Source organism: Lytechinus variegatus, chromosome 4 (assembly GCF_018143015.1).
Source record: "Lytechinus variegatus isolate NC3 chromosome 4, Lvar_3.0, whole genome shotgun sequence".
NCBI lineage: Eukaryota > Metazoa > Echinodermata > Echinoidea > Temnopleuroida > Toxopneustidae > Lytechinus > Lytechinus variegatus.
The window spans coordinates 18,430,551-18,443,867 of NC_054743.1; the positions used below are offsets into that span (position 1 = coordinate 18,430,551).

The 13,317-nt window shown below is 37.6% G+C and overlaps 1 protein-coding gene across 1 annotated transcript; it reads left to right on the top strand.

The window, feature by feature from the left end:
- The first annotated feature begins 967 nt into the window (after positions 1-967).
- On the top strand, positions 968-9,321 carry LOC121412851 (cell adhesion molecule 4-like). The gene is made up of 3 exons (XM_041605612.1): positions 968-2,114; positions 5,144-5,250; positions 9,232-9,321. Exons 1-3 carry the CDS (start codon positions 968-970, stop codon positions 9,319-9,321), a joined length of 1,344 nt encoding a protein of 447 aa, XP_041461546.1.
- Positions 9,322-13,317: the final 3,996 nt, after the last annotated feature.

Here is a 13,317-nt window from a genome sequence, read left to right on the forward strand (position 1 = left end):
CCTAAAGGTCGTGGTGCTTAGTCTGCTGGGCAAACCCTTCACTCGAGTTAAGGGTCTGAATTGCAGCCTACTCATGCCTTGTGTACTGAAGGCCCTACAGCAAGTTTTGTATGTGCTAGTCTTTGTGGGGAGACACACTTGTTGATCAAAGTTTCAATCAGGGTCTGTGCCTGCAGACTATACGTGGTGCTTGTCGAAAGGCACCTATCTGATCTTTTCTGGAGAAGAGGGGGTAGTTCAAAACCCCTCCCTGCCCCTTCACTGTCTATCCGTACATCCCTGACACTGATGGTTGGGGACAAAGCCTATATATACCCCCTCTCTGAATCACTCCAACATTGACATTTTCGACTTCAAGCATTTAGACCGTTGCTTGGCACAGACCCACAGACTGCCTCGGCAGTCAACTTCACTGATTGGTTTTGACACTATGACTACTTCAGGAACCTGAACTTCACTCGTATGGGCAGGTTGCACTGCATTTGGAAACAATATTCAGTACAAAGCAGATATTCAGAAATGATCGGTTTCTAATTGGATGAAAGAATCTGTTTCATACCTTGGAAACTTCGTTTGATTATAGGAAAACATGAGTTTTTGATGAATATTGGATGACGTTCTGTGCATCATCATGCCCAGTGACGATCAATTGCATTGACAATTATTACGGAGATCCGAATGAATCGTCACAAGGATCCATGGACTTAACACAGATTACAGCGGACTGATTAATTTGGATTAAGTGATTATGTCCTGCAGTTGTTAAAATTAAAAAGCGGATTATCACTCTCGATGCCAACTTTTTCAGAGTGATACAACCAAATATTTTGTTACCTACATGGTTGCTGCGTTAGAAGTCAGGATGTACGCACCGACATAAAGGCTATAAACCAATAGCATCTAAACCTGGGAAAGCTAATTAAACGATTATATCATGCTTAAACAATATCGAACTTGTGACGGGAAAATGGCTTTACAGTTTTTACTGCTTTTGTGCTCTATCATTGCATTGACCAATGCCGTGATTTTCACAAGTGAGCCCGAGGACCTAATGGTCGACCAGGGGTCTCGATTCCACCTCAACTGTGCCATCCACGGACTCCTTGCAAACCAAGAGGTCGTCTGGAGGAAGAACAACATCTCCATCAGCATCGGTGCCGACGTGATGGGTGACCACCTCATCGTCGACCTCAAGAGATACCGTGTCGTCCAGGACATCACCCAGGGGTCGTACCAACTGAATGTCTTTGACATCGCAAGAATGGACGATGGTGTGTACCAGTGCGTGGTGTACAACAACACTGGCATCCACCTTCATGAAGTGGCTGCCCAGTCTCGGACAGCCACGGTCACTGTCTACTACACACCTGTCAAGAAGTACCCCTACTGTCCTTTTGGTGAAGCATCCAGGGAACTGAATGTTGGTGAGAACATCCCAGCTTGTATATCAGAGAAGGGACTCCCACCGGTGATGCTCGAGCTCCAGGGTGCCTTCGATGATTTGCCTGCGACTCACACAGATTACTCAACAGTCCCAGGGTTTGCCGTCTTGACGATGAATGTATCGGAAGCTGATGAAGGAAGGACGTATACTTGCCGTGCAAGAAGTTCGGATTTCCAATTCTATACGAGTACATGTGATGTCGGACCTCTACGGGTGGTTTACCCGCCGCGTGTTGCGATCAGACCGATCAAGGCAGTCCCGTCGGTCGGTGACGAAGCCGTCTTCGTATGCGAGATCGTTGCTAATCCTCAACCAACCAGCATCGTGTGGTCGTTCATCCCGCCAATGGATAAATCACGATATCGGCTTTATGATGAGAACAGAACCTTGGAGATCGTACGCATTCGTGAACATGACGATAACCGCATACTCGTCTGCTCCGCAGGGAATCGTAAGGGCAATGCGTCCTCGGAGCGAGTCGTTGCGCTCTCAAAGACCCACCGTCCTCGGGGATCGGACCCACATGCTCCAAACGAAAGACAACACGACCAAGATCGCTTCCTTTTCACACGATGCAGTGACGCCAATGCCGTGATCGTAGCTTGCCTGATCGCCCTCGCCATTCTCTTTCTCGTATTCGTGTTCGTGGTTTGCTGTCGAACGAAGACTTGTAAGTGCTTGAAATCACCATCAAAATCCTGCATTGAGAATACTGGGCAGAAGAAAATACAACAGATAGATCATATCGATGCGAGCTATACGATGTCGAATGACGACACGCAATTGATTGTCAAATGATTGGCTTATCTTCCGAGTTAGCCTTAAAAGAGACAGGAGAGACATGCTGCCTAAGTGTATATTCCAGGTGTTATATGAAAAGATGTCACGTTTATCATCGATGTGGATTCGATATACTTTACTTTATTGAGCATTGGACAAGTGCACAGATCCATCATGGAAACGTACACTTCAACAGCCAAATTTTGCTACTGGGTAAACGGACAAGTCATCTGAAAGCTTTGAAAAGGCAAAATCACTCTTTGATATCTTAGCTTAGATTAACTAGGTACACTCTCCAAAGGAAAGATACCGATGAGTAATTTTGGTCCAAGGTTATGTTTGTATATTTGAAATCCACACGACTGATTCGTGGCATTATTCCTCATGGCCCAGTTTTTGAATGAGGCAACGGTTTCGAAGTGATGAGTTTTGAACTAATTCTACACATTTTAGAGCAAGCAAAGCGATTTGAAAATTAAACACAATTATTTTATAAGTTTAGTTCTGTGACTGACTTAGTATGTAAGTAAGCATTCATTCTGATATTTAAAGAATAATCTAATTAAAATTATTATAATGAAAATGTATTAGTATTCATCGTTAACCCAAAATACTGATGATGAAGTTTTTTTTTTTTTTTTTTTTTTTTTTTGGGGGGGGGATGGCGTAAGATTTGCCCTTAACTCCACCAGCAAGCCGCGAGTCTTGTGGACCTGGGGAGTGTTTCATCAACAGTTTTGTCCAACAAGTTGTAAGATCTGACAATTTTTCTTGATGTTGATGGGCTAAGAATTAGTGTTACTATGGTAAATGTCGGATATGTACGATAACGATATACGATAAAACGTCTGGCAACTCCTTTCATGAAACATACCCCTTGGCTCAGCCCAGTGGGCTGTATGACTCCTGTTTTTTTTTAGCTCAAGATCTGCATGAGCAGAGTCAAGTTAGGAGTGTCTACCTTATTTGAGTGACCCCTTTTTTGGAAAGGGGAAATTTACAATTATACTCAGAATAATCTGATTATCAACGAATGGGAGAACATGTGAAGATTTTTGGAAAGAAATATGAATTTCCCATTAGATAGGACCCTTAGTCATATTTAACAATCACTTGTTGATTGGTGTCGATAGCACTGTTATACGATTTGATCATCTTTACATTTAATCAACAATAACCCCCTATATCCGGGAGTTCATGTTTTGTAACAATACGTGTGCACTTACGTGTGTGTGATAGAGAAAGAGAGAGAGAGAGAGAGAGAGAGGGGGGGGGGGGGTTCATGACTGTAATTGCGTGTGTGTGGAGCGTGGATGTGTGTTGTGGGTGGTAATATTTGGATTACATGGGTTCATTTAGGTAGGTGTTTTGACGGAGTCGTTAAAACCGTAACTTTTGGCAAAACATGGTATTCATTTTATTTAAAGGAGCACATAAATGGGGGGGGGGGGGGCTATCCGATCCGCATATCAGCCTAAATTTTTGATTTGTGAAGTCATAAACGAACAACTGCCCCATATGTTTGTAATGTAAAATGCATAAATTTCATGTTTAATGGGTCGTGATGTCTGATTTTTAATTTTCTTTTAAGGACTGCGTGTGAAATGATCTGTATATTGATATAAATTATACTGGAGGTATAATAAAAACCATTTCCAGTTTTCGGAGAAAATGACATCGGAGAAAATGACATTTCATTGATTTTTTGCCATATGAAAATGTTGCAAAACTGCTCGCATATGACGTCAAAACTCAAATGATCAAAATTCTAATAGATTTAGAAAAAAATCTTTTGTGGATTTTCCTAAAACATTCACCATTAAAAAAAATGCTATTTTTACAGTAAACTTTGGTCAGGGTAAACTTCTCCTTAATTGAGGATGAAGTAGGAGGAAGAGGGATGTTGTAAAACTAAAATTTGAGTTGTGAAAACTCGGGAAATTCCCTGAGATACAAACATGACAAAGGGCATGAAGTATGGAGATAGGTAGTGCTATTCACAGCATTCATTCATAAATATGATAATGCTGTTGATGGTACTTTTAGGACGACTTTGGATGTTAGATAATCAAAACGATAATCAAACAAAATTCAAAACTTAAGAGGATATCATCATATCGCAGATTTTTGTAAAAAAAATGAAAGGAATATTTTCAAACAACCATGTTGAATTTAGTTGGATATTTTTGACGTTGGTTATTATTTGCACTGGGAATGTGATTAATTTGATCGAAGGAGAAGATGCTCATTTAACTTTTAAATATGACTGTAACTGCACTGAAGTAACCTTAAGACACGGATATAAAAGTCCTTTCTACAGATCGCCAAATCCTGCATCCATCCCTTTGGCCACCTATCCTCAAAGTAGATTCACTATAGAGAACAATGTCACAACTGATCGGTGTTCAATTCATCTGAAGATCACTCCGGTTCGTAGAAAAGAAGCAGGAACATATATCGCTCAAGTATACAAGGGTGGTGGTGGTTTACCTGATATGAAAAGGATTAGACTGAATGTTGGTTATCCTCCTGATAAGGCATCCTGTGATCGGAGAGAAGAGTCTTCTGTTCGAGGTTGGCATTTATTGCACTGTACGGCTTTAGCTGGCACTATGTCAGGACTCTTTGAATGCTACCAGAGGGGTGAAAGACTACCCCCTTATAGCGCACCTATCAAAGATCACCTACTTGAACAGACCTTTTGGTTTAGACTGTCGTCTCCTGTGTTTTGTTGTTCATCCGCTGAGGAGCTACGAAAAGACCAGTGTAAATGTGATGATTTTGTCTGGATGCCCACGAATTTTACAAGATCAAACAGACATATCATCAAACCCTGTCAACCAACAACTCATGCTGATAGGCATTTAGAATTTACCACTCCTCACGTCCCTTCTTTGCTTGATGTGTTTGACCTTGCAGTGAAGATGCCAACGACTCAAAACTTTGGAGGAAACAAGTGTTCAAGTTCTCCTGATCTATCATCGGAAACTGTTTCATTGGTGTCACTAAAAACTGGAGTACCGCAGGTTTTGAAATGGATTTATATGATATTTGCCGGTACGTGTATCATGGTAGTCCTCTGTTTCGTTACCTGTATAAAAGTTTACTTCGGTCTAAAAACTGAAGGTGTAAAGAGTGCATCAACTGCGTAATATGGTGGAAGGGGGGGGGGTGATAAAGGTTAGTGTGCGAGGGGCTGGTCCTCTGCGTGTCACGTTCAAATTGATACACAATAAGACAAAGTATTTTGTAAAAAAAAGGAAAAGAGAGAGAAAAAAAATCCCACGAACAACGAAGACATCGGTGTCAGATGTTGGAGCGGACCTTTTGCTTCAAATGTATTTTTTACCCAATTTAAATCAGTTATTATTATATCCTTAAGATTATTCTTGCTATTACCATAATAATTGTTATCGCAATATTTATTCATTATTACATTTCTTCTTCTTTTCTCCTTCTCCTTCCTCTTCCTTTTTTTCTTCTTCTTTTTCCTTTTCTTCTCTTTCTTCTTATTCTTATTATCCTTCTTCTTCTTCTGCTTCTTTTTCTCCTTCTTCCTTTTCTTCTTCTTCGTCTTCTTATTTATTATTACTTTTCCATCATCCATATAACCTTCCTAAATTACGAATATTTCTACTCACTTCATAGTTACTCCTTAGCAATAACAGTTATGATAAAATCGATATGATGATAAGTAAATGCTCATAATTCGATGATTCATCTATTTTTATCAGGATTAGCAAAACGAAACGATTAGTAATGTATTTGACGAAGATTACACAGAGAATGAAAACACAGACCGGTTAATACAACCTTGTGCGTCAGTGATAGCCATGACAAAGATTGATAAAAATTATGTTATGATTTCGACGTCATACTCCACTTCATTGCCGCCGCATTGACACCCCTTCCATACTCCCCTCTCATTGGTGATGACCGCTCAAAGATAGGCCAATGGGGGGGGGGGGGGGGGGTTTAAAAGATACATAGAATAACTACAAATTGATTTAGAGTGTTACAAGCCTTTAATGATATATTTAATGACAATGAACGACCTCGTAATAAGGACATGAGAAATATATTTGTATTAGGCATTTTCGAAGGTGCTACATAATTATCATGTATGATCCTGCTGGTGAGAACGGCTATGGCGTGTTTGGCCTGCCATAGCTATGTATCAGTCGGATGCCCCCTAAAAAATGGATAGCAAATAATATTGACGTAGCATCATGAGCATACAGGAAATTAAATAAGGGAGCACGATCCCCGAAAATTTGATTCGATGACGAACATCCCTCGGAAACTGACCATGGAATATATTTTGCCAGTTACAAGGTCAATGTCAATGTAGAATATCAATTTATGATCATGTATGGATAAGAAGTAATTTATTCCACTTTTAAACAAATTTGTATAAATTCCGTGATCATAAATTTCTAAAATTATCATATGAAGTCTAAAAGAAACTGATAAAGTAGAACAAAAAAAAATCAAACATATATAAATACATTGCAAAAATTCAAACAAGTATTTGGGTGTATAAGTTTGACGAAAACAATCCCAAATCGTTTTACTTGCAGAAAATGGGTGTTGGCCCTATTTGAAGTTATCACTTTTTCATCATTCCCAATTGACGGTTTTTATTCACAGGGAATTAAACTTTTAATGATATTTTTCTAATGTTTCTTTTTCTGCTTTTGATTCACGATACAGAAAACAAGTATGCCATTCCTAGTTACAGTTAACGATTGCAAATAATGTATGATTAATTTTGTAACTATTCTATCCAACATGTCCAAATGTATTTGGGGATGGTGTAAAGAAATATAATACTCACTAAAAGATAGAACATGATTGAACATGTTCGAAATATAATGATCAATCATTGTATTACTTAGTTTTTTATAAGAACAATTACTGATTGCATGATCTGTACTATATGTTCACGGACTCAAATAACCCAACTTATTTAACTTCACGACTATTTACTCTCTTGCTAAAAATACACGAATTTTGACAGACTATTATGTTGCAGTAAATATATCATTTCATGTGTTTGCGTTAATTGGGGGTGACAAACACTGTATGTTAAATCGTGTTACCTACAGATAAATCATGGAAAGATTTTGTTACATTACATTAAATGCGATAGATAGAATTATTTTGACATTATTTCAGGGGCCGCGGAGCCGGGGGAAGGGAGCTGGGGGTCGAAGCCCCCACTTTTTTCAATAAACATGTACAAAACGTAAAAAATACCATCTAATGTGTTTTTTCTATATGATCAGCCCCCACGTTTGGCTGAGCCCCACCCCGTTTGAACCATTCTGTCATCCCTGTATAGCTCATGACTTCAAAGAAAGAATAAAATGAATGAGCATGCATTTTTATTAGGCCTATGCTGCCAAAATATTGCTAAAACAAATGTGATTTAAAACTATGATTGCATTTATTTCCAACTCGGTCGACTGTGACTACAGTGACTTTGCAAGGGTTTATAATTTGTGGCATTCGGAAATAGAATTCCTAAAAATAGACTCAATAAATAATTTTGTCTGCATCGTATTTGCAACTGTAATTCGATCAAAATGCCCTCCAACACCCAATAATAAACATTTCCTTCAGCTCTTCGGCAACGACGGAGTCGCAATTGAAGCTAAACGCAATACAAATAACCATGACGTCAAGATATTTAACACTTTCTAAATTTTGTAAGAATAGGTTGTAGCGAAATCCCATGGCTAGATACTTGATCGTTCTTGCATAGAAACATTAATAATCCAATATGTTTGAATGTGAAATCCATCAGTATATTCCCAGAAATACGTCATTCAAGAAATGTCACATATTTTATACACCTGACAGCGCGAAATACCGATCTGCTAGCATATATATGTTACAAACTTGAGGTGTCCTTAATTAACGTCCAAAATAGAAGTCCACATTAACTGTAAGTTAAGAATAAAGTAAAATGCAGAACACTGAAATTTTCATGCAAATCGAATATAATATAAGAAAATTAAAACATCTCAAACTGTGCTTAAATTCACAAATCAGTTATGTATGCACTGATATAGCGTAGTAGTTTTCTCGGTACACCATATGACTTTCTTGGGCAAGTGATGGTCCTGAAAAGGACCACCCAAACTCCCACACTCTTTAAATGTTGGGCAACATATACTGTTCACATAACAATTGGTTAAAAAAATTATCCAACTCTGGGTAGTTTACAAACAATACTATGTAGTTTTCACCCAAAGCCTACATTATTGGTTAAAAACTACCCAGAATATTATTGGATAAAGTTTTAACCAATTGTGTGAAAAGTATATTGCCCAACATATTAATCATGCACAACTGTAATCCTATATCAAAATGCAAATATCACACTCATTAAACACTCACTAATTATAGAAATGTTGCTGTAGGCATCGGGTAGATTTGATGACAAAGAAGCTCTTGGTTACATAAATAATAAATCAAAATAAGTTACTGGAACAGTGATTACACGCGTAAATGGATCTGTAGCCAAACATTGTTTAAATTAAATTAAACTAATTTTCAAACAGTCCGAAGGTAATGCCATCCTTTATCATGTTTATTTGCATGATTCCCGAGTTGTGCGCAGTGCATCTTCCGATTTTGAAGTTTGATGAAACATTCAGTGCTATGAAGTTCGATATTTATATTAACGATGATGAATTATAATCTCTCCAAAATATTAAACACGATTAATTATGATGGCGGATACTTTGTGGTAAACGCAGAAAATAAAGCTCTGTTATTATTATTAATAATTTATGTGTTTATTTTTCTTTCGATTACGAAGACGTTCACGTTAGCCTGAAAAGCGATGATAATGATGACGACGACGATGAATATGGTGATAATTTTTTTGGGGGGAGGGGGGTATTTTTGGTTTTTATTTGATAGCCTAATAACTTATCAGTCTTGACATAATAAAGGAAATATAGCAAATGATATATCATCTCTTTACATACTTTTAGGTATATGGTATTGACGACGATGACGATGTCATTGATGATGACTGTGATGGTGATGGCGGTGGTGGAGGTGATGACTATGAAGGAAGATGATGATAATTGATAATTGGTGGTGGTAGTGGTGGTGATGATAATGCTGACATTACGATGATAATGTTGTTGATGCTGATTATGATAATGGTGTTAATGATCCATATGATGCTTCTCGTGTTTTAAATGCTCGACAACAGTAGAATGGATTGAGAACATAAACGGTGTTTTTGTGGTGCTTAAGGGGGGGGGGTGGGTGGGATGGTGTATTATTATCTTAGCATTTTTAATCGAAATGGGTCATTCCTCTTTCTCTGTGCGAAGTCGTTCACCCCTTCCATTGCTTTGATTGAGGACCTACTTAAAATGGATAACCGTACGTACTCTAAACCATGCAGCCCACTCATCCTAACCTCCAAGCTTTTGATGTTATTGATACATACCTACGTATTTCCGTTTTCTAGGAGTGTTTTGCATCAATCATTATCTCCTTGCTCAAGTACTATCATCTTCTCATCATTACGCCAAGGCAAGGCGAGAAGCACCACATTCGAAAACATCAAAACAAACATCAATGAATGAAGAGTGAGATGCCTCCGCGCTTCTCACGATTCTTTGAATTTCAAATTAATGAAATAAGGAATAAAGACCCATTTTTCTCCCTCTCTCTCTTTCTCATTACGCTCTTCCAATCCCAATCCACTGTCTTTCTACCTTTGTCCATTTTACCAATATATGTTTCTTTCTCTCCTATCTACCTCCACCCTCATCCTCTCTCTAACCGCCATCCCAGCTGGTGGTGGTCGTGGGGGGGGGGGGCTTTGGGCGTGTGCCCTCAATTTTTTTCACGACCAAGAAGAAAAATGAAAGTAATGGGAAGAGAGAACGGTCAAATTTTCTTTTCTAATATGTCAAATAAAAATCTATCACCAAATTTGATTTTTGTAACAAACACGTGTAAATTTTTGCTCGCAACTTTTCATAAGTTTGGCTTGATACGCCATCCATGATATATGCCCAACCCTAATTTTTCTTGCACTTTACGCCACTTATCTCATCCGCGTGTACATCCAATAATTTATCTCTCCTCATGTTCATCCAATAACTCTCCTCTCTGTTTTACATGTTTTATGTTTGTCTCGTGTCTGCTCCCTTTCGCTCTCATCGGACCCATCATGTTTGTCGCGTTCTTAGCTTTTTAGTACCAACTGATAAAGCACCAAATTATCAATATGCATAGATTACAAGAATTATAATAATCAATAAGAATCGATTATTTTGTTGATATTGATGTTTAATAATCTTAATAATAATTGCAGCCACCAACACTTCCACCACCAGCACCATTACCACCATCCCCTCCCGATATTGTTAACATCTTGTTCACATTAAAATCACTTGCCGGCATTGGGCAATTTGGTGTGGATAAAAATTAGTGTGAACAAAATTATTATCCACAATGACAAAACTGATTAGGATGTGTCTGATTCGAATCAGGAATTGTTGGCCGTCTTACATGTCTTATGCAGGCGCGGATCCAGATTTCTATCATCCCCATTTCCCTTGATCATGCTGATTGGCTGCTAAAAGCTGATCATTTAAAAAAAATTGTTTTAAGGTGAAGTCCTATCTGAATACTGAATTTTTGAGAACATACTAGCGTTATTCTTACCATGGACCTATCACATAGGTCCATGTTCTTACAAACAAGATAAGGTATCTCGTAAGTCCTGTGAATAATGAAAACGCGAAGAGCGAGGTACAAAATTTAGAAATTTCATGTTTTGCCCTGGTAATTGAACATCCTGCCAATTTTTGCAACCATGGATCAGATGAGTATCTAACTAATCAATAATGCGAGCTGAAAATTGTTGAGATTCCTACCTAAAAATCAAACATTCAAAGCAATTTTTGAAACCAGGAATGAGATGGATTTCCAACTAAACAATTGATGCGAGCGCGAAGCGCGAGCTGAAAGTTTTTATTTTCGACCTAAAAACTGGACGTTGTTAACGCTTTTCAATTCAATTCAATTCATTTAGTTGACACCCTTTAAAAATCTAACCGAATTAACAATGTAGGGAATTAGCAATGTAGAGAAATTGTGAAGAGGATAACGGATAGCACTAAATAATAAATGATAATGGCGCGAAGCGCGAGCTGATTTTTTTCGTGAGTTTGACCCACAAAACGGCTATCCTATAATCAACAGAATGCGTATTTCACTAATCAAAATGAAAGCGTGTGCGTAGCACTAGCTTAAAATAATTTATATTCAGCATTTTTTGTAATCATAAACAAAAGCATGTACCTCTCAAAAAAATAATGAAAATCTCGAATCAAGAGCAGAATAATAACAAACTTAAAACGGGATGTAGGCCTAAACCCCAAAGCTAAAATGTACTCTTGAGCAGATTTAATTAAAAATTACACTTTAACAGACAAGGTGAGCGCGATTTTTTTAAAATAAAAATGAAAATAATCTTTATTATAAAAATGAAAATAATTTTTGAGTCATATTATGACCTGAAATTTTTCTTTCATTTCTCTCATGCATTAGCTGGGGCTTTTGACTGTGGGACATATTGAAGAAGGCTTTACGAAACCGTGAATTGCGATGATGCAAGCTGAACCTGGAACTTATCATGCATAAATTTATGAATAAGCCCTGTAACTTATTATTAAAAAAACCCGACATGATCCCTTCCCCTCCCTATGATTTTCTCAATATTTTTTTCATTTTCTCTCAGTAAATCCTCCTCTCCTCAATACTAAATGAACTAGGCCTTATAACGAGGCCCCCTATGAATTTTCGGGCTCTAAAATATAATCAATCTGTCTATCTGCCGTAATTTTTGTTTATGTCAGAACCCACATGCACAGTGCTTCAATTATCATGCCCTCTCATCCAGTCTTTCTTTGTCTTTTTATTGTCCTATTTCTTCATCAATTATGCTTATTAAAAGATTTGTTTACATTAATCTATCCACTTAATTGAATATAAATTCATCCAAAAATCTATCAAGTTAATATTCGTACATTATTTTAATAAGTACCTTCATTTTCAGTGATGAATAAGGTTGGAAATATTTTGTTTTGCAACAGTCAGGTCAAAGACCGCTTGTCGTCTTATGCATGTTGTAAGGACAAACTCGGTCAAAATCAGACCTGCCCCTACAGGCACCACTTCCCGTACTTCCTGCAAGGCAACGCTCTTTGACATTCAAAATAATATACACCTAGAAACTAGCATCTGATGTCTTATAATCGCAGTCATCGTGATATAAAATCTAGAGAACTACTTACCTTTCTAACATCATAGAAATAGACGACGAAGAAAGAGAGAGGGAGAAAAAGAGAATGAAAGAAGAGAATGAGAATTCAATTTTATGATAAACACAGTCATACAACACCATTTATATTGGATCAATACCGGAAAAGAAAGAAGAGTTGGGGGCAGTTGCCCTCAGAAGTTTTAAAAACATTACATCATAAGCGCTAAAAATGTTATATATAGACCTAATCGTTCATTTCAATTTCCTTTGTCAAACCTTTATGATAAGCGAAGGACGAATAGTGTAACATTCATACCCAACAATAACTGTGTACGCACTCGAGATAATGAGAAAATAATAATAATAATAATATTAATAACAATAATAATAATAATAAGAAGAAGAAGAAGAAGGAGGAGGAGGAGAATAATAATAAAAAAATAAGAAAGAAAGGAAGAAAGAACGAAAGAAAGAAAATAAGAAAGAAAGAACGAAAAAAAGGGAAAACAGAAGGGGGGGGGGGAGAATATTTCCTTCAATTATAATGAAAATGTAGCTTCTGAAAGGCTCACTACCCCCTTGGTCCCTAAGACTCCCTATATACTAATTCCCTTGTTTGCCTAGCTATGTAAGATTTAAGTTGAAAATATCTCCCCTTGATGATAACAATTATTTTTCAGTGGGGGCAGGATTATTCAAGATTTTCTGAAAAATTGCCCCTTGGTGCTAGGCTCCAGCCATGCGTAAAGTCGGTCACAATGTATTTTGCTGGAGAAACAAATGT

Bases quoted from the DNA above. Each gene is read 5' to 3' on its own strand.
- LOC121412851 (XM_041605612.1), top strand. From the start codon at position 968: ATGGCTTTACAGTTTTTACTGCTTTTGTGCTCTATCATTGCATTGACC. The intron at 2,115-5,143 runs GTAAGTGCTTGA...TTGACCTTGCAG, and splicing joins TTGCTGTCGAACGAAGACTT to TGAAGATGCCAACGACTCAA. The intron at 5,251-9,231 runs GTTTTGAAATGG...ACATACTTTTAG, and splicing joins TAAAAACTGGAGTACCGCAG to GTATATGGTATTGACGACGA.